Source organism: Hypoxylon trugodes (genome assembly GCF_022578975.1).
Source record: "Hypoxylon trugodes strain CBS 135444 unplaced genomic scaffold F4822scaffold_1, whole genome shotgun sequence".
NCBI lineage: Eukaryota > Fungi > Ascomycota > Sordariomycetes > Xylariales > Hypoxylaceae > Hypoxylon > Hypoxylon trugodes.
Window position 1 is genome coordinate 4,717,501 of NW_026250016.1, and position 18,584 is coordinate 4,736,084.

Genomic DNA, 18,584 nt, shown 5'->3' on the forward strand with positions numbered 1-18,584 from the left:
TAAATAAGAATAAAAAAAATAATACGGTTCCACTGGTAACTACCTAGGTACCTACCTAGATCAGTAGATTACCTAAGTTTGTGAGCAGCCAGGTACGTAGGGAGTTCGGAATTGCAGAGGTGAAGGCATCGAGATTTACTTAAGTGGGAAACCCGGCCGGTGTTAGCAACGAAGTTATCATGGGCGTTCATAGACGCCACTACTCCGCCAAGAAAAAGAAGAGATTTATGCCAACCTCGGTTGAGAGGGTATAATACTATGTTCGTAAGATTCTCTATGGGATCTAATATGTCATAAACTTTGTTCATTCTCGGATTACGAGATGAACAATAGAAAACCACGGCGCCTGTCTGTGGTTTGTGGTGCAAAATAGTAGGGTGACCTAAACAATCTTTTGATGCGCATCCCCCTTTCTACTTCTCTTCCAATGGGTGCCCTCTTCCAATATGCTGTACCGGCCGGCCCGCTGTTGAGGGACAGGGTTAATTAAATACTCGTGGGTATTCTTGTAAAACAAAACAAAAAAAAACGGAAAAAAAGAGCAAAATAATAAAGCATGCAGACTGAAAAAAAAAAAAAAAACCCCAAAATGCTAATAAGAAAAATAATCCAATGCCAAGCCCATCTGCAGGTGACTAGCATGTATAAAGGTGTCGGGGATAGGTGGTAGGGATAGTAATTAATAGAGATCGCCAGTCTTTTTTGTCTTTTCCAGCCCCGATCCATTTTCTCATCGCCAGAATATGCTCCGCCCGTTCATTTTATGCTGCTGAAATTGATGGAGAAGTAGGTATAATTGGGGATCCGATCGGAAGAAATAAAAGATGTGCCACGAATGCCCAGGTAGGTAAGTAGATTTGTATGATGGCTGGGCTTCCGTTTCTTTTTTTTTTCCTCGTGGAGACGTGGGCGGGATCCGAGAGATAAGAAGCAAATAATAATAATAACAAGATAGATCGACAGAAACGGACAGACACTCGCGCACAGCCATGCACCCACACAGAATACCAATATCAACATGGTGACGAATGACGAAATATTCCCGGTTCCCGACTCTCCCTCAAAATAAGCTTCTTTCATGTGGTAGAGATGCGTTGATTGGAACTGGGGAACGTGGGATTTGCTTTAGCCACACGGATGCGAGGATTGACGACGACAGGGGCGGCAATGGGTCGATATGCCGCCATGCATATGCGGAAAAGAACTGAAGACGAACCCCAACTGGTCATACACCCCCGTGGCATCAGGTTTCGCGCGACACACCAGCTAGCAACACGAAACGCCATACATCGATAAAGTAGGCCATCCCGTCTCCATTCTACCCACTAGTGACAATGGCTAGCATCCGGGCTCCGGGTACTCGAGGGTAATATGCCGTCTAGGTTCGAATTGGGTAGGTAAAATGATGGGTCCCAGGCCTTGAGTTCCGGGAAGGTCGAATTGGGTGGGTTGCCAGCCATTGAGGCGTTCGTTCATCCGCCACGAGGAACACCCGATGCATGCGAGATAAAAATGACACACTTGATCGGAGGGTGGGATGGGGAGAGAGATCTATGAGGAAATGATATGATATGAGGACATTAGACTTAGAAATGGGAGAGTCGTTTCTAGGCAAGAAGTGGATAAACTGCGCCGTGTAGTCTTCTCGTGCGAGCGAAAATAAGATGAATCCAAAAACCGAGGAATGCAAACTGCCAGGTGTCGCCCTGTTCCTGGCAGCACGTAGGAAAAGAAAATCGTACAATGCTAACTGACTGACTGAGCTGGCCGCGATTTACTGGCCCCGCTCTCTCTCCTCAGGCGCGTCGCACCGCATACCGCCACCACCCGGCTCTTCAGCCAACCGGGCGCTCTGAAATATAGGGCGGTAGATTTATCCCCCACGGAGGTTTCCCGCAGATCTACGGTGGCCGTCTGTATGCATATGCGAAGATCCACTAATACCACTCCCTCGACTAGACGTAGTAGCTCCATCCATTGCGCTACCATGCGAAGGGACATAACCCTGGGTCGAGGGGGTATGTGTGTGGTGGCCCTCGGGCACGTACACGTGGCCATTGGACAGTACGGACGTAGTAGCCGTCCCGCCGCTTGACTGAGAGTCTCGTCGATCTGAGTCGAGTTTATTGGTGTATATGTAGCTTAAATTAGACGTAGCGTCTTCGGCCGATCGAAGCGATTGGCCGCTGTAAAGCGTATCTGACGCCGCTTGACTTCCACTGGTTTGGTAAGATGCACCGTCGTGGTGGCTGGTGGGCCGGTGAGTGACGCTTGACGAAAGCGTCGTTAGGACACCGTAGGTTATATTATAATTGGACCCGTAGCCAGCTTCGGTCAGCGAGCTTGTTGGAGTAGCCTTGGTATTGCTCGCGTTGTTATAAGACTGTAGATTCTCTCCACGATAGCTTGAAGAACCTGTTAGAGTTCGATTGGCTTGCGTTAGCAGACGTTCTGAAGGAACCAAGCGCTCAGGGGCGCTAGGTAGCGAAGCTGCCATCCCAGATAGTGAAACCCCGTTGCTTGACTCGCTTGCGATGGCCGGCCGATGGACCAAGTTATTGTAAGAGTCCGAAGGGCTCTCCGCGTCAACATCTATTGATTTTCCTGAGCCAAAGCGCCCACAACCTTGTACCGTATTGGCGGAATCTTGGTTTAATACCGGGTAGGGGTAGTTGATGCCGTAGTCCACACCATCATCTTGGTACATACTCGTCCACCCTGGAAGAGTGGCATAGTAAGATCTACTCCCGTACGTGTGCTGATTCTGTCGTAACGTGCCTATGACGTCTCCAACGGCATCGGTAGGGTATTCCGTTATAGAACTTAGGGGGGATAGCGGAATACGAGCTTGGCCGCAAAAAGACCGAGCGGCGTCCAGGTCATAATTGAATGTATTCGGGTCCCTGAAGGGGGTCTCGGTTGACGAAACCTATTTTATCATTGGAAGGTTAGAGATAGTTCCTTATTGTAATTTTATTCTCTTGACGTATTTGGAGGATTACCCTGAGAAAGAGACAGTGCTCGTAACCCGCATTTTTACAATTCGAGCACGGCTGCCCATTTCCTGAGTCGCCACTACATCGAATCTTCCGCTTTCTACATCTTCCGCACTTTGTGTGTGGTTTCAAGTCAGCATTGAATACATTTCTTAAACATCGACCGAAGACAGAGGGGTATTAAGTCGAAAGTGCGTAAAGGTCGGTTCGACTTACTGCTACCGAAATTCTCTTTCGAGGTTGCGAATCCGAGTCTAGCTCGCGTTCTGTCATGCGTTCCGTCATTGTTTGTGTTCTTACACCGTGAGGAAGGGGGAATCGACGATGCTCTGGAAACATAGGATTATGATATAGAGAGCAGGGACGACCATATCGTCTGCTGCCACCATCGCCGAAGCTATAAGAGGCGGGAGTCACCATTGTTTCTTTCGCCACCACTCGAATTTGCGCGGCCAGGTGCGTAAGAGACAAGGACAGTGTTCAACCCGTCCCCGTCCTATCGGGATTGTGTCAACAGAGAGGTGGGGGGGCTTGTTTTTCTCTGCGACTGCAGACAGGATTTTGATGAGGGATAACAATGAGGTCTTTCTGCAAAAGAAGAACAGGGGCTAGGCTTTCCGATAGTTGACTATTACTATGTTTTCAGCCTTGAAATCTCAGCTTAATGAAATGTTCGAGCTTCGATGTGTCTTTCGTCTTGTCAGACGTTGATGTTTCATCAGAAAAATGATCAAACCTGGCAGTTTGCAGAGGCGAAAGGAAGCGAGACCCGTAAATTTGTTAGTAAAGAAATTGGAGAGGAAATTGAGAGGCTGCAAGTTGGGTGACTGTGTTATAAACCCCGTACCACTTTCTAAGTAGCCAAGTCTCGAAATGTTGTTTGCAACGGGACTGGAGTGCCCTCAAGGCTTGTCATTTTCATCTGTTCCATGGCACAACAGGTGTCACGTCGAAAGAAACCCCATAACTACGTGAGTAGCGGGTTACACGAAGCCAGAGTTAGGAGGCGGCTAGATGCATGGCTACCTGCTGCATGATGAAGAAAGCTCTAGGTTGGCCATGTGTACGCTAGATTGAATTAAACTTGCTATGTATCCAGGTAGCATGAAGTGCTTCGTTTCACTCTGAAAGGAGGAGGAAAGCCACACAAACAGTCAGCCAGTCTATAAAATCAGGGGTCGGAGGGCGTAAGGGGGGATGGCAAGGCGATTATCCTGGGGGTGATCTGGAATTGGAGCTTGGTGATTGACCAATCTCGATTCTAATTCATATATATGATATAGAAATTTGAGTGGCTCTCGTTAAAAAACTGAGACCGACATGTTTTATCCGTGCTAAAGTGCGGTTCTTTTCATACCTAGGTATCTCTTCTTTACCTAGATAGGTAGTACGTACCTTGGTAGAATCATCTATTGAAACTCCATAGTACCTAAGTAGAGATGGTGTTGACGTATGCTATTGATAGTTCGACACCCTAATTGTATCTCTAATATCTCTAACTTTTAGAGCCCGAAATAGCTATTAACTAAATGGGTATGGCTTAAGCCGGAAAAAAAGTCCGAAGTGTAATGATATCTACATCGGCCACCATCTACGCCACTGCTGATCTTGTGCAGTTACCCTCGCTTTCCCTCCTTACCTACTTCGAAGACAAGACGGGACAAGTAACGACGGCAACGATTAATAAGTACATACTGAGTAGGAGGTTGCAAAGTAGTCATCAGAGCAAACACGATGAGGTTACTTTTGCCAACGGCTCTCGTCCTACTAAAGGTGCAAACGTCGGGTGAGACAATGACATGACTCTACTCACCGTAAAGCGACGATATTCAACACTGCCCAACGTCGAGACATAACTCATAACAAGTTCTAACTTCCGTAACCGTAACGCAGTTATTCGTCACCTAATGCATATGTGTATCAGTAGGTACTCTTGTGTAATGTCACAGGGGATAAGAAGAGACGTTTTGCGCGAGGTCTTCGTTTATGTTCGATAAATTTGGAGCTTTATCTACCTAGGTACCTTAACCTTGGTGCACCCGCTCTCTGGCTATAGAATAGGTATTCAGCGGGGTAAATATGACGAGGATTCAAACAAAATGTGATAGAAAGGGTTCTGCGTACCCGCCTAGTCAAGCCTACTGGAAGCCACAACCGCTAGATCCAGACTAGTGAGGTATAATACAGCTCTTTTAGTACATTATTCAGGAGATCAAAACGCCCCATTTGTCTAGAAACCAGTCCAAAGTCGAAGGAAAGAAGCAATAGCCAACTTGGACCCGTGTCTAAAACGACCCTTTCATGTTTGCGTACCTGCCATCTACTCTCGTATAAAATATACAAAAGATACCTATGGAGGTAGAAATTTCCATTACAACAACATTATTACCCGGCGCAACGCAAACTATGATCTCCTGAGCAGAGCATATGGTCACACAAATCTCTACTAAAATGACATCGATTTTTTGGCGCTACCTACATACCCCGTCATCCTGGGCCGCCTCAACATGTTGCTGAGACGAAAATCGATCTAAATGTACACAATCTCTATGCCGCTCCTATGCGAATTATAAATATGAGACATGTCAAGCTAGCAGGAAGTCCCTAGGCCGTGAATATCGGGAAGGAAAGATTACCTATCCAGGATGTTGTTTCTGCTGCAAGCACTGGGGATGAGTTTTCAGAAATAACAATGATAGGTGGTTTCGTCAACTTCTAACGGCGGTGTTGGTGACATGTCACTTTTTCTCCTCTCTGAATCGCCTGAATGGACAAGGACTGTGATTAGATCAGTACGGGGGTAAAGCTGATCAGAGATCCGATTTGATAGCCCTGCCTAGTCCTATGTCGCTCCTTTAGCTTGTAAGTTACTCTCCCATATGCAGGATATAATGATGTCTCGCACAGATAAATGGAAGATGTATGTATAGCAACACATCTACAAGAGTAATGAGCACACTGTACATACCTACAGCTGCGGGATACGGCCCTATGAATTATAGATACGCGACGCCGACCCCTGCTAGACCGAAACCAAGCTCTTCTATGTAGACCCTCGACGTATAGCTAAATGAGACCATCTTGCGCCGTCAGTATTAAGCTTGAGCGAGAAAACCGTTTACGAGCTTTGAGTTCGATTTCGCTAGAGTCAATCCAAACCAGCTCCATTTCAAACAGAATGCTCATCAATGAAGCGATATCTGTCTAGGTAACTAAATTGAGCTGAAGGAGATGCCTACTTCTTAGATTGGTAGGTGAGTGTTCATAGGGTATCCGTTTAAGACGTATCGAGCTATGATTGCTCCCGTAAAACCCGTAGCTCATTATCCAACGAGGGCAATCCGTATCGAGTAGACTTGTGTCTTGCACCCAGTCTCTTCACTGTGACAACCTTTAAATCCTCTCAATTCTAGCTAGATCGTACCATACGAATGTGCTAGGTTATGATGGGCCACAGTATGACTACTGTCTTCCAACGAGCTTCCGAGTGCAGCAGAAGCGCGGATAGGAGTACACCTGTCACTGGCAAGACACACGGCCCCGTACCTACCTAGGTACCTACCTAGGGTATGTGAAAGGCACCTAGCAATGAATGTTAGGACTTAAGCAACGGAAAATTTCCCCTCTAGCTTTGCGGTTTCTTGCATGCCCCCGCTGTCAGTCATCTATAGGAGTCTGCAGGTAGCCGTGATTGTCCGACCGGCCGCTATACCATTGGCTGAAACTTGTTCGCCAGTATGCGAGACATTTTGGGGGTCCAATTTGCCAGAGGGCTCATCGGTGGGTAGATCTTACCTAGGTAGTAGGGGCTTGTACCTAGGTACCAACGCCTAGTCCAAAGATCCCGATGACCTCAGTCTCCAACAGCCGCGGCTGAGTGGCAAAGAGTGGATCAGCTGGCTTAGATGAGTAACTATTCTGGTACCTACCCAGCCCAAGGTAATTTGTCATGAGGTTGGGCCCGATCAGTGAGCTCATGTGTTGTCACGATGGGCATCAAGTATGGCCCCAGAAAAGGGGGTGCTGTGAGGGGTCACTCAATCTTTTTCTTCGTGGGACGGGGTACTAGCATTCATCTTTTCTTCCTCAACTAGTACGAGCTAAGACCGTCATCACAGTAGCACATCGAGTCCAATGATAAATGCTGCTGATTGAAGGGTTGATGTCACACAGGTTCGCTCTAGAATTGTGAGGTTGAGTCTAGGATAATATGGATTGATCAACCTATGAACGAATTGTGGTCGCTGTAGCTCATTTTCCACTTCGTGTGACCCTCGGAGCTCCTTTTAGACCTATGTGTATTTGCTCGGTAGAAGATAGTCGGAGTTCCGATAAAAAGTTAATGAATAGTCTCAAATTGATGAGAGCGGGAAAGCACATGAAGTCGAAAAGTGAAGCTCTCTGGTTGGTCTTTTACTATGGGCCTCCTGGCCGCGACCGTAAAGAACGGTAGCTGGAAATCGTGACTAAGACAGGAAATGGAGACATTCATTAATCGAAAAATGGAGATTCCCTCGGTCCGAGCCAGATAGAACATACTGTATAGAAAGCAACGTAAAAGCCTTGGTCACACAGCCCGGGGAACAGGGACCTTGCAGAAAACGGTCTGGGAGGCGACCGGCATTTAGAAGCAATGAAGAGGAAAACCTGTATTCTGATTCCGTATGAGAACGCCTCTTAAGATAAAGGGTGGCATTGATCGATCGGGGGCGTTTTGACTGGTAGCGTCGGGTGGCTTTGGGATCTTAGAATTCGGGTTTAGAATGCCAGGAACGCCTAGTAATACGACAAGTCACTTAAAATTCGACTCGCGAATCTAGCATCCTAACCATCCTAGCAGGCCAAACCCGTCTTTACCCCCCCACATCGGGGAGGATCGTCTTGTTGCAACTTCACGACCGTAGCTCTTCGTTTCGTTGGTCGAAGCTGCATGCTGTCCGATGCGAGTGCCCATTATGCAGAATCCCGCCAACTCTAGCTGCAGAAATTCTGTCATATCTTAATAATCTGACGGTTTAAAATGATACGGAAGTAGAGCAAGGGGGCAGCTGAGCAGATGATGGTGGGTACTTCATAGTATGTCCCGGATGTTTACTTCCCTTCTATGGGACTTAGGCTTTGTGAGGTGAATGTATAAGAGATTCTCAGCTCGTCTGATGTGTAAAGCCTGTCAGCAACATCCTGCAGGTCGGCGAGAAGCGGCAAGCCACGAGCCCCTTGCATTATTCACTCTTCTCCCATTGTTCCATTGAGCTTCTAGTGTGCGGGTAATTGAAGCAGGAAAGAGGAATCAAGTCGACGTATATACCCGCAATTCAATGCCTTGTCCTTGTAGATTTGCCTCCCAGCCTATGCTATTTAAGGGCGAGGGACGGGACGGTTCATGGGATCAAGACCCTTGCACTGACTTGCTCATATATATTAGTGGTCGATGACCACGTGTCGCGTGTTGATACCCGTTCTAGGCTCTCTAGACGCCTCCCATATCCCATTCCCGTAGCCAGTAACAATTAGTATCCTAGCAGTTTGGCTTCAAGTTGAGAATTGTCATTGGCTTACTAGAACACGCTTGTTTTTCTCCAATTCTTCCGGTGTGAAGCCGCCGGGCGACGACGGTATCGGTGTCACCGAGATTGCAGGGTTTGCAAAGTGTCACACGTTGAACAAGATAGTGGAATCAAGCAACTGAGGCATTGTCTATGAAGCTTAGCCACCAAGTCGTGATGAGCTCTTCCCCTTAGATAGGTACATAGAAACCGTGCTGTTGTGGAAGTAACGGTTACCTGCAATATCTGAAGATTGTGTAGATCGAACCGAGATTATAATGTTGAATGCATATGTAATATGGTCCTGCGGTTTACGGCCGTCTGCTCACAACACTATGGGAAGCTACCTCGATACCTCCTTAAATCCGTGGCGCCCCTAAAGTATTCCGCGACATAACCGCTTAATTTATGCCACCAAACTTATAGGGGTGGTTTCAGGTAGGTATATGTTGCTGAGTTCGTAATGAAATGAGCCAGTGCGGAATATAGTCGAATAGAATGGGGGCATTGGAAGTTCTTGCCTATAGTTGCTTCAGCACGTAAACGCAATAAAGCAATGCTCGCTGTGTACTGCTGTGCTGTAGCCGAGTCTTTCGCCATAATTGCTCGTACACAAATTCTAAATGTCCACATCCCTTGTTGCCGCGTCTAATTCACCTCTATCCATTGCCTGTGATCAGTATAGAAAAATCATTGGCAAATGGCAAGGCCAATACGGATGAGGTCACAAGTCGCACTATCCCTAGAAACGGAACGAGCTCGGTAGGAAGGAACAGCTCGCTTCGGTCCGGGGTCCACTACCGGCTTAATGACACGCGACGTAAGGGATAGGAACTCGGGTGGCACGGGAGCGGAGCGAGGTCATTGTTCGGGATGAACACCGGGAATATCTAACAAGTACGGTTGCATTTAGCTACATGTCAGACGTCGTTAGCTTTTCATAATTAGGCTCGCGTCGTCTCCATTTAAATACCTGAATCACTGCAAATATAGATTAATTGAGACGCATCGCTGAAGCCGAAAGGCTTAAATTTCGTGATTAGTTTCGTTTATATTTGTCATGAGTGTCATATTCCATAATGTCAGGCAGGACTATCTCCGTCGATCGTTACCACGAGGGCGATCCTTATTGTAGTTCCTATCCTGGTCTCTTCGATATCGGTCGTCGTACCTAGGTTTATCACGGCCATCTCTTCGGCGATCGTCATATCGATCTCTATCTCGAGGCTTGTCCCTTGCAGGGCTTCTACTTCGTCGCCGTGGTCCGTCCCGATTACGAGGGTAGCCGCCGCCTTGATGCCGACCTCGATCACCACCGTCGTGATCCCTATCCCTCTCTCTATCATTATCATCGAAACGATCCGGATCTCTGTTATATCTGTCGTCTCGATCTTTGCCATCCCTCTGTCGTTCGTGTCGACCGCGCATTTCCTCCTCTCCGTACACCATACCATAGCGATCGTCGTCATCATCTCGATCCTCCTCCTCTCTGTACTTCCTCCACTTCTCTAGTCCTTTAACACCACCCCATCCGCCTCCACCGTGTTTACGCTTCCGCTTCGCATTCTCTCCACCCCTCCAGACTTCAGCCAACTTACTCACACTCTGACTGAAGTCAACGTGTATTCTTCGGTCGTCGATAAGAACCCCTTGCATTTTGAAATATGCCCCCTCGCAAGCGCTTTTGTCTTCGAACTCGATAAAAGCGTACTGTAAACTATCGCCGGTTTTCTTATCTCGTATCACTTCACACGATAGAATCTTGCCGAAGCGGCTAAAAATGAGTTCGAGGTCGGAGTCGGTCGTTACGGGGTTAAGCTTGCATACGAAAAGCACGTTCTCGGGAGGTTTAACTTCGGCGAATGGAAGGTCGCCCATCATTTCAAGAGTCAGAGCCTGGGCACGGGCTTCTCTCTCGCGTCGCCCCTTCTCCGCCGCCTCCTCGTCTACTTCTTCTGTCAATGTAGCTTCGTCGTCGATTCGAACCGTAGCAAGCTGCGCCTTGGATGGTTGAGGCGATTGGCTAGGCTCTCGAAGCCCTGTCGGATCGGGGTAAGGGTCATCGAGGATAATAGTATGTTTTATTCGAATATCGACGAGCGGGTGTCCATCTTTGTCTGTAATCGCATTGTTGATTTTCTCGAGTATATCGAATCCTTCCACTACCTTCCCAAAAATAGCCGCCTTTCCATCTAGGTAATCTGTATTATCACCTAACGTTACGATAAACTGGCTGCCGGCGACACGAGCATCGGGATCGGAGGGGTGCGGCGCAGTGGCCATAGATACGGTGCCTCTTTCCACATGTCGAAGTTTGGGATGAAGCGTAGCAGAGAAGGTTTTCTTGGAAGGTCCGGAGATCAATCCCCATATCGAAAAACCGCCATCGGAAGAGGCTGAGGTCGGACCAAGAGGATCGCCGGTTTGAAAGGAAAAGTTTTGTTGGATAGAATGTATAGGCGAAAAGTTGTAGTACTTGACTTTACAGAGCTTAAGGAAGTTCTCACATTCCTTAGGCGCGTAATCAACCAACAGGTCGATCACGATATCGCCCGCGCTCGTTTCAAGCAGCACCGACATCTTTTCGTTATTATATCGCGGTTAGGGAAACTTCGGCGCGAATACTCAGAACCCCATTCAATCCGAAGACATGTATTTCGAGTACGTAAGAATATGGAGGCGGACGCGATAGGTTGAGGGAATCGGATCTAAACGAGTGAAGGCTTCAAAATGATGTTTTTATTTAGAGTGATGCAATTATTGAAAGTCGGAAAGCAAGAAAATCGACTAAGTTTAAAGCTCCAGTGACGCACTTTTGGACTTTTGGCGTCTCACTGAACGTTTGCGCTAATTGGTTAATTTCATGAAGCTACAGTACCCTAAACTATTTAGTCGACCGAGATCCATGTTGATTGGCTCAATACTCCATGGGTGCTTCTTAGCGCGTACATATGTATCTTGTACCTGAGTTTATACCTGGTTTCTTCAGAACATTGAAGCTATTCATCTCTACTCTTATTCACAATTGTCAATTGAAATTAATTTGCGATCATATTCAAAAAAGTAAAGGTAGATTATAGAAAGGTTCGCTATTCAATAGCTAATATATACTTTTCTTAAGTTTAAGTTTATACTCGAATGAAATATTGACTTGCTTTCCAACGTGGAATAGCTTCAATCTCACAATCCCAATTCCATCCCTACTTCTCTTCCCTTCTCTTCTGCTACTTATCTCCCTTCGAAACAGCTTTAATAAAATCCATCGCTGTCATTAGATTGACACATGTCTCTGGCCAGCCACAAAAGAACTAAATAAGCCGGTAGGCAAGACTATGTGTAAACCCATTAATACCCATCCAACGCCACCGATAAAATCAAATAGGTATCGAATTCCCAACCTTGAAGCCAAACCCAAGTATCCCTTTAACCTGTAGCTCAGCTTCAATCCTTCTAATACTTTTCCTTCCTTGCCTCCCTTGCCTCCCTTGCCCATTCTCCAATTAACACGATTATCCTTATAACTTTTCAAGCTCCTTCTCCAATTCCATTCCTCTTCTCTTCTTCGATACCTAATCGAAACTACCATGGCTTCGTCTTCTCCGTCCACTACGTAACTCTCGTTCGGTATCCATTAATCGCGATTGTACCCAAGTTCGCATTTCTTGGTCTTTTCGGACCGTATCACAATTTAATAACTCAGTCAATGCTCTCTTGATCCCCTCATTCACGTCGAAGAGCTTCTGTTCGCCCGCCGCCATTTCTTCAATGAGTGACTCGTCTAATACTGGTTCGAGCTGAGGCTGCGAGTGGTGTCCGAAATTCCTAATAGACGATTGCGGCGATCTTCGGTGATTCCGTGGAGGGGAAGGTGAGTTCATGAGCGATGGGCTACCACTAAACGATCGGGTCGGCGAGACCGAAGGAGATGTGACTGCAGTGGAGGATGTAGTATATGAAGGACAGAGATCATGCATGTGTTGTCGAAGCTCTTCGTGTTCGTTAAATAGCAGAAGGTATTTTTGCAAAGCGAAGTTGATGTTGTGAGCCGTGGTGGACTCAGGAACTGTTCCCTCTAGTTCATCTGTGTAATACATATTGACGTTGCGATAGAACGTGGTAAACTGGCGAAATTGGACTAACGGCGAGCCGCATTGAAATGAGAATAAGTCGAAAAGAAAAAAAATCGGTGGGTGGGAAACAGTAGCAGCAACAGCAGTTAAGCAAAAGCTGTCGAGTTACCGATAGATCGGCGGTGGGATGGTTGGTGTCCCCCGGGTGTAAGTGGGCTTGGTGGGTTTTCGTCTACTCGGAGCGTTAAACGACGAAACGAACTTGTAAGTAGTGGTTGTGTAAGTGCGCCTATGACCTGTCGATCCGGACGATCACAATTGCAACGTTGTCTCCTTCTTTTTCCTACGGGAAACAGGATAACAGAACAGCAATTGTTTTAGTTTAGTTCCAGGAACGAGGTGCGTGATGGAGGGGACAATCTTCTTTTTAAATGCGACACTCCTAAATGAGGTTGATATAAGTAGGAGGTGATCGGCCTGCCACAAAAGAATAGTCGGGTTTATCGTAGACTAGGTAGGACAGGGGGGACAATGGCGTTTTTGAATAATTCCCGGGTTAGTTGCGACTGGTTGGATGATGCTTCTGAAAGACCAGGGTAAAACAACCAAAAACCTCCGTGCAGATATAAGGAAATGATGTGAAGCTGTTCTCACGCGGATCCAAAGTTGGAGCCGTTGGAAATATAGCCGATGGATTGAGTTTGCCGATCTTGTTGCTAAGTCGTAAGCTCGCCAGAAATAGCAGAAATAGTTGTACCAGTGGACCTAGTTAATGGAGGTATGGAGATGTATAGAATACGTATAAGTATGTATTCGTGTCGCCGGTGGAACCTGAAAGAAACGGTTCTGTCGAGTCGGGAGCTCCCGATTTCGTATCGTTCAATGCGTGTGAATGTATGGAGGTGTGGAGGTGTGGAGGCAAGATAGTGTAGTGTAAGTGTGTGTAAGAGTTGTATGGTATGGTATCGCGTATGTGTGTATGTGTGTATTAGACTATTAGTGTATCCTGACTCTTGGAGCAGCCAGATGTTTATGCAATTCTAGCTCCTAACCGTCAGAGCCTAAAAGAAACGGAAGATTGGGTCCCAATTGTGGTGATAAAGAAAGAAAATGTAAAGTCGTTAAAAAGAAGGTAGGACTTTATCGGACACAAAGCTCACGGGTACTTGTTATATGAAATTATCTGAGGGCGAAAAGTAATATGATAGGGATGATGGGTGGCGCCAAATGATGACGGAGCAAGCGTCCAAGTTGACAATGTAACAATGTAACAATTAATTAAATGTGCAAATTTGGTAGGAGGTTATTAGGTAGGGGAGCTTGGGCAGAGGAGCTTTTCGTCTTCCCGTTGTTGGACTAGACTCGGCCTTGTTCGTAGCACGCCCGCTATTATGGTAAAGTGGGCAAAAGCTGAAGCTGCCGTTTGCGAATAGCAGGGCTCTGGCGACGTGATTGCATGTAATATTGGAGCTTACAGGGTCGAGACCAAGCTTGAGGCTTTGGTTAGCTCTTTAAAGGTCAAGCGATGGCGTCGATATTCTTCAGGTTTGATGTCAATATTATACAGCTGCGTAAACCCGTACCTCTAAGTAAGGTAGGGAGTGTAGGTATGCGATGTTGACTTGTCACTTCGATGTATGGCTACCTGCTGGGACGTTTCAAGAGTTGAGCAAGTAGGGGGGCATTGAGCTCATTTTATTAGCGAGCTTGCCGAGGATATGGGCCAAGTTCTCCGGGTGAACGCAAACAAAAAAGGAAACGCAATTGGCAAGAGAAGAGATGGCAATTGATAGGAACAAAACCAAAATACAATTGCGCTGGCTCACGAATAACAATACAACAGCTGATAGTGGTGTGTCTAGCTCGGTAGGTATCTCGAGCAAAGTGCATTCATTTTTCCCCGTACGAAGAGCTCCGGTAGACAAAACAACACCCATATGTACCTAGGTATGTAGCTAGTTGATAGCGTAGGAGTTAAAATGGATGAGAAGTTCTTTTATTGACTAGATCCAGGGGGTGTGGTATAGAGCTTTGTACCTAATCTCTGGAGAAGATGTGGAGAAATATGTATAGCAGACACAGGGAAATACCTTAAAATACACATATAGGGGTGACAATTTGTCTATTCACACGGTGTCAACAGGGTTAAGTAGCTATCTGGTCGGGTCCAATCATAGTCTGGAAGAATTCTATAGCGCTTCTTAACTGGGTAAAGCTCTGTAGACTGAGCACCTTGATAGCTTGAATCATGTACATTATATATGTGGATTGGTAGAGGAAAACACCCCCATTATCTTCTACTGACATGTCCGGTAAGAGGTAAGAATCTTCCTATCTTATTCCTTCAAGAAGGGTCAAAGGGTTCAACTACACCTCTCTGAAAGGTCCAATACGACAAAAATATGAGCGAGCTTATTAGTTCATTATTTGAAGGATGCCAGGATGATGACGATGATGATGCTTATGATGAGAAAATGACGTCGGTTGGAATTCCAAAATAGGAGCACATACTCCAAATTAGGAGTATTGGGGGGCGTATTATGTCTATCCTCACTTAACACCGTGCCAGTACTGTACCAGACAGACTTAGAAGTATCTGGAGCGCACAGGTACCTCTCCCAAGTCCACTGAACTTCTGGGCTTCGCCCATCTAGCCTAATCCTAATCCGACATTAACGTAGGTCTAGAACGACGCAAGCGCTGCCCTACTGGCGATATCATCACGCTGCCAAAGCCGGAGCTAGACGGGAAATGCAGACTAAATTATCTAATAGCTTTAGACTTGCGACCATGTGGTCAACCCATTCGCAGGCAATCTGATGATACAATGCCGTTTCAAAATCGGGAATCGGCATAGATCATACTCAATTTTCAACGTATATACGCAAGTACCCAAGAAAAAGGTTGACGAAGTCTCGAAAATGCAGTTATTCGAACCCCCGAGAAGGTTTTAATCGAAACACTCACAGCAACTCGTCAGCTGTGCAGATCGCCTTTTCTAGCCATCCGGATGGGATCCACGCGTTGAAATGCTCCCTCTCGGCATGGTGCCGAAAAACTGACATGTCTATTTCTTCACGTTCTAGAGCATACAAAGTATGCAAATGCTGATTGGTAACATGATAACCTGATGAGAGATGGCTTCCTCGCCGGTAGTTCAAAAATCTTAGCCCTTGTGATACCGGCAGATTTACCCAATTCGGTTGGATAACGATCATATCTTCGTCGCATTGTTGACATTTTCGTATAGTGGCTAATCTATGAGTTGTCCAGAGGCGGCTCGACCTCATCAGGTTGTCTTATCACATAGTCCCAAAGTTCTAGCCACGCTCAACGGGCATGAGCTCCGGATACCATTGGTGCGCTACATTTTGTCAGAGCCTCACCAAAAATATGTCGCACTGAATATATGTCCGGCGAAGACGGCATCAACTCGGCATCGATTAAACACTTGAGTGATCGAGCCCGAAGCTTGCCATCATAGATATAATCTAAACCTATTTTGATCGCCAAAGCCACCGAAGCTTTTTTTATTTATCCGACAAAGCAAGGGTCCTAATTCCAAGGGCATGGGCGGTACCTGCAGAACACATTATCTACCTACCTCCATGGTTACCGACGTCGATCCAATTACGAAATAGGAAATCACATTATGTGCGTGCTCAATGCCCTACTGCGACAATACAGAATGATAGGTAGGTGTCTGGGGATATTTTCTTAGATATACGTATCATGTTGTAATACTTGGGAGATACATAAATAAGAGAAAAACCATGTCCCTGTTGATTCGCGGTCTACTCCAAGTCTTACCCCAGATGTTGTCTGCCACATAGCTGTTTGTTTGTGTAATATGATGACTTCATCGCCCAGGTTTGCTATGCCTTTTCGGAGATGATGTCCCATGGCGTCTCGAATCACTCTCCGTGCACCAAGGTGCCGGACCTCCTATTCCGCCAGTTCCGCCCAATGATCGGACGGATCGGATACATCGCTTGAGGCTGATCCTCTAGTGGCCAACTTGCCTAACCTCCTGAGCCTTTCGATTGTCTGCACTTGTAAGGGATAGTATTTTATCCTTGAATATTATCATAGCCTTGTCTAAATGCGCAAGTTTGTATTTGAGAATGCATATATGACGTATTAAGTTGAACACAAAGATCTTTATATGACAGGGCCGAGCTTCGAGGCAGTTTTTAAGATAGCTTCTATTCAGCTCTGCTCTAGGAGGATTTTCGAAAAGGGTCATAATACCCTCAGCTGAGCAAACAGTTACACGACTGGCAGTCTAATAGAAAGCTGGGTGTTGGCGCGAGTACCTAGCTTGTCTAAGAGGTGGTTCTAAGAACTACGTGTAAGATGTAATCTCGGTGCTAAACACCAATGTCTTATCTTGGAGGAGCTGCGCGTGATCAATACTTATAAGCGCCGATTCCTTGCTTTATTTTGAAAGATAGATATCGCAAGATATTTATAATCTTTACCGAAAAGTCGTTGATGTTGTGGGGCTTGAGAGACGATAATACGTACGGAGACGACGAAGCTCTCTCAACCAATCACGACCAATATGTCCTCTGGTGCTTACTTAGCTACATGTAGCTCTAAGCAAAGAGTAGAATACCCCGCAATGAAGTAAAATGTTGTGATCCCGATATTCCCGTCCGACTTTCTATCCCTCAACAACACAACCTATCACCTAGACTAGCACTGTAAATATCCGTAGATAATTGACTATCAAATATGGCTGCTGAACTGCCATCTAAAATCCTCATCGTCGGAGCGACGGGGAATATTGGGAAATATATTACGAATGCCATTGTCTCAGCCGAACCTCGTATCGGCAAGCAGGTTTCTATATTCACATCGCCTGCCACAGCGTCAAGCGAAAGCAAGCAAGCTGTATTGTCACCATGGAAGGCGAAGGGAGTGTCGATCATCAGCGGGGACATCAACAATCCCGACGATATTAGAAAGGCCTACGTCGGAATTGATACTGTTGTCTCTTGCTTAGGAAAAAACGCATTAGCTAGTCAAATTGAACTCCTCAAGCTTGCAGAGGAAAGTAAGGACGTGCAATGGTTCTTCCCTAGCGAGTACGGGACGGATATTGAGTACGATGCCTCGAGCAAGGACGAAAAGCCACATCAGAACAAGCGTAAAGTGCGGGCATACATCCATGAGAATCTGAAAAGGGTCAAATGTACCTATGTCGTCACCGGCCCATACATCGAAATGTATTTGCCGCTGATGCCAACAGCTAAAGAAGCTGGAGGCTACGATGTCAAATCGAAGGCAGCGGTAGTCATTGGGGATGGTAATGGGAAGGTTGGGTTCACAAGCATGCCCGAGTAAGCTCACTCCTTAGTACACGACATCATTTTGTGTTGCATTCATCCCGTCTTACTGACGTCGCACAGCGTTGGGAAGTTGGTGGTTGCAGCTCTTCAACACCCCGAGGCGTCGCTAGGCAAGATACTTAAAGTGCAGTCCTTTGTTACAACGCCAAATGCCATCGTTGCCGAGTTTGAGAGGCAGACGGGAGCGAAATGGACGATAGAGAAGGTACCAAACCAGAGGCTTCGCGAAGTCGAGAAGGAGAGTTGGGATGCTAATAACCCGTTGGCGACGGTTTACACATTGAAACGGATTTGGGCCGAAGGTGGTACGCTCTATGAGAAGACAGATAATGAGGTTCTAGGTCTTAAGCCGGAAGACATGGAACCATTGAGTATCGCTGTAGGGAAGGCTATCAGAGGAGAAAGGTTTTAGGGATATTCTCATACATTGTGGGGTGTTATCTCCGTGTTTTCTAGGAAATGTGAAAAGGTGTATGTGATCATCGTAGGATTGGTTCTTGATTTTGGTGGTGATAATTACGAATTCACGATATTATACTGTGTTTAATATAAGGATCCTTATCTGATGTATTCCAGTAGAGGGATGTATGCATCTACACTGGTTGGTCAATGAGGGCT

At 46.3% G+C, this 18,584-nt stretch overlaps 5 protein-coding genes across 5 annotated transcripts; 1 reads left to right on the forward strand and 4 right to left on the reverse strand.

Annotated features, from left to right (window-relative positions):
- Positions 1 to 23: 23 nt before the first annotated feature.
- On the reverse strand, positions 24 to 1,713 carry F4822DRAFT_388149 (uncharacterized protein; the record flags this gene model as incomplete). Its single annotated transcript, XM_051456861.1, has 2 exons — positions 236 to 1,713; positions 24 to 138 (listed from the first exon to the last, which is right to left on the reverse strand). A coding segment is annotated over exon 1 (319 nt), but the record flags the coding sequence as incomplete, so codon positions are not given.
- Positions 1,714 to 1,873: 160 nt separating this feature from the next.
- F4822DRAFT_424908 (uncharacterized protein) lies at positions 1,874 to 3,281 on the reverse strand (the record flags this gene model as incomplete). Its single annotated transcript, XM_051460242.1, has 2 exons — positions 1,874 to 2,929; positions 3,213 to 3,281. The coding sequence occupies 2 exons, from the start codon at positions 3,279 to 3,281 to the stop codon at positions 1,874 to 1,876; spliced, it is 1,125 nt and encodes a 374-aa protein (XP_051320204.1).
- Positions 3,282 to 9,405: 6,124 nt separating this feature from the next.
- Positions 9,406 to 11,311, reverse strand: F4822DRAFT_47472 (cyclophilin-like protein). The gene has a single exon (XM_051463537.1). The coding sequence runs from the start codon at positions 11,120 to 11,122 to the stop codon at positions 9,635 to 9,637; it is 1,488 nt and encodes a 495-aa protein (XP_051320205.1). The 5' UTR covers positions 11,123 to 11,311; the 3' UTR covers positions 9,406 to 9,634.
- Positions 11,312 to 12,111: 800 nt separating this feature from the next.
- Positions 12,112 to 12,636, reverse strand: F4822DRAFT_424910 (uncharacterized protein; the record flags this gene model as incomplete). Its single annotated transcript, XM_051460243.1, has 1 exon — positions 12,112 to 12,636. The coding sequence occupies one exon, from the start codon at positions 12,634 to 12,636 to the stop codon at positions 12,112 to 12,114; it is 525 nt and encodes a 174-aa protein (XP_051320206.1).
- A 4,468-nt stretch (positions 12,637 to 17,104) lies between these two features.
- Positions 17,105 to 18,438, forward strand: F4822DRAFT_47520 (NAD(P)-binding protein). The gene is made up of 2 exons (XM_051463538.1): positions 17,105 to 17,957; positions 18,027 to 18,438. Exons 1-2 carry the CDS (start codon positions 17,350 to 17,352, stop codon positions 18,376 to 18,378), a joined length of 960 nt encoding a protein of 319 aa, XP_051320207.1. The 5' UTR covers positions 17,105 to 17,349; the 3' UTR covers positions 18,379 to 18,438.
- The last annotated feature ends 146 nt before the right edge of the window (positions 18,439 to 18,584 follow it).

Coding starts and splice junctions, on each gene's coding strand:
- F4822DRAFT_47472 (XM_051463537.1), bottom strand. CDS start 11,122: ATGTCGGTGCTGCTTGAAACGAGCGCGGGCGATATCGTGATCGACCTG.
- F4822DRAFT_47520 (XM_051463538.1), top strand. CDS start 17,350: ATGGCTGCTGAACTGCCATCTAAAATCCTCATCGTCGGAGCGACGGGG. Junction 17,958..18,026: donor GGGTTCACAAGCATGCCCGA/GTAAGCTCACTC, acceptor GACGTCGCACAG/CGTTGGGAAGTTGGTGGTTG.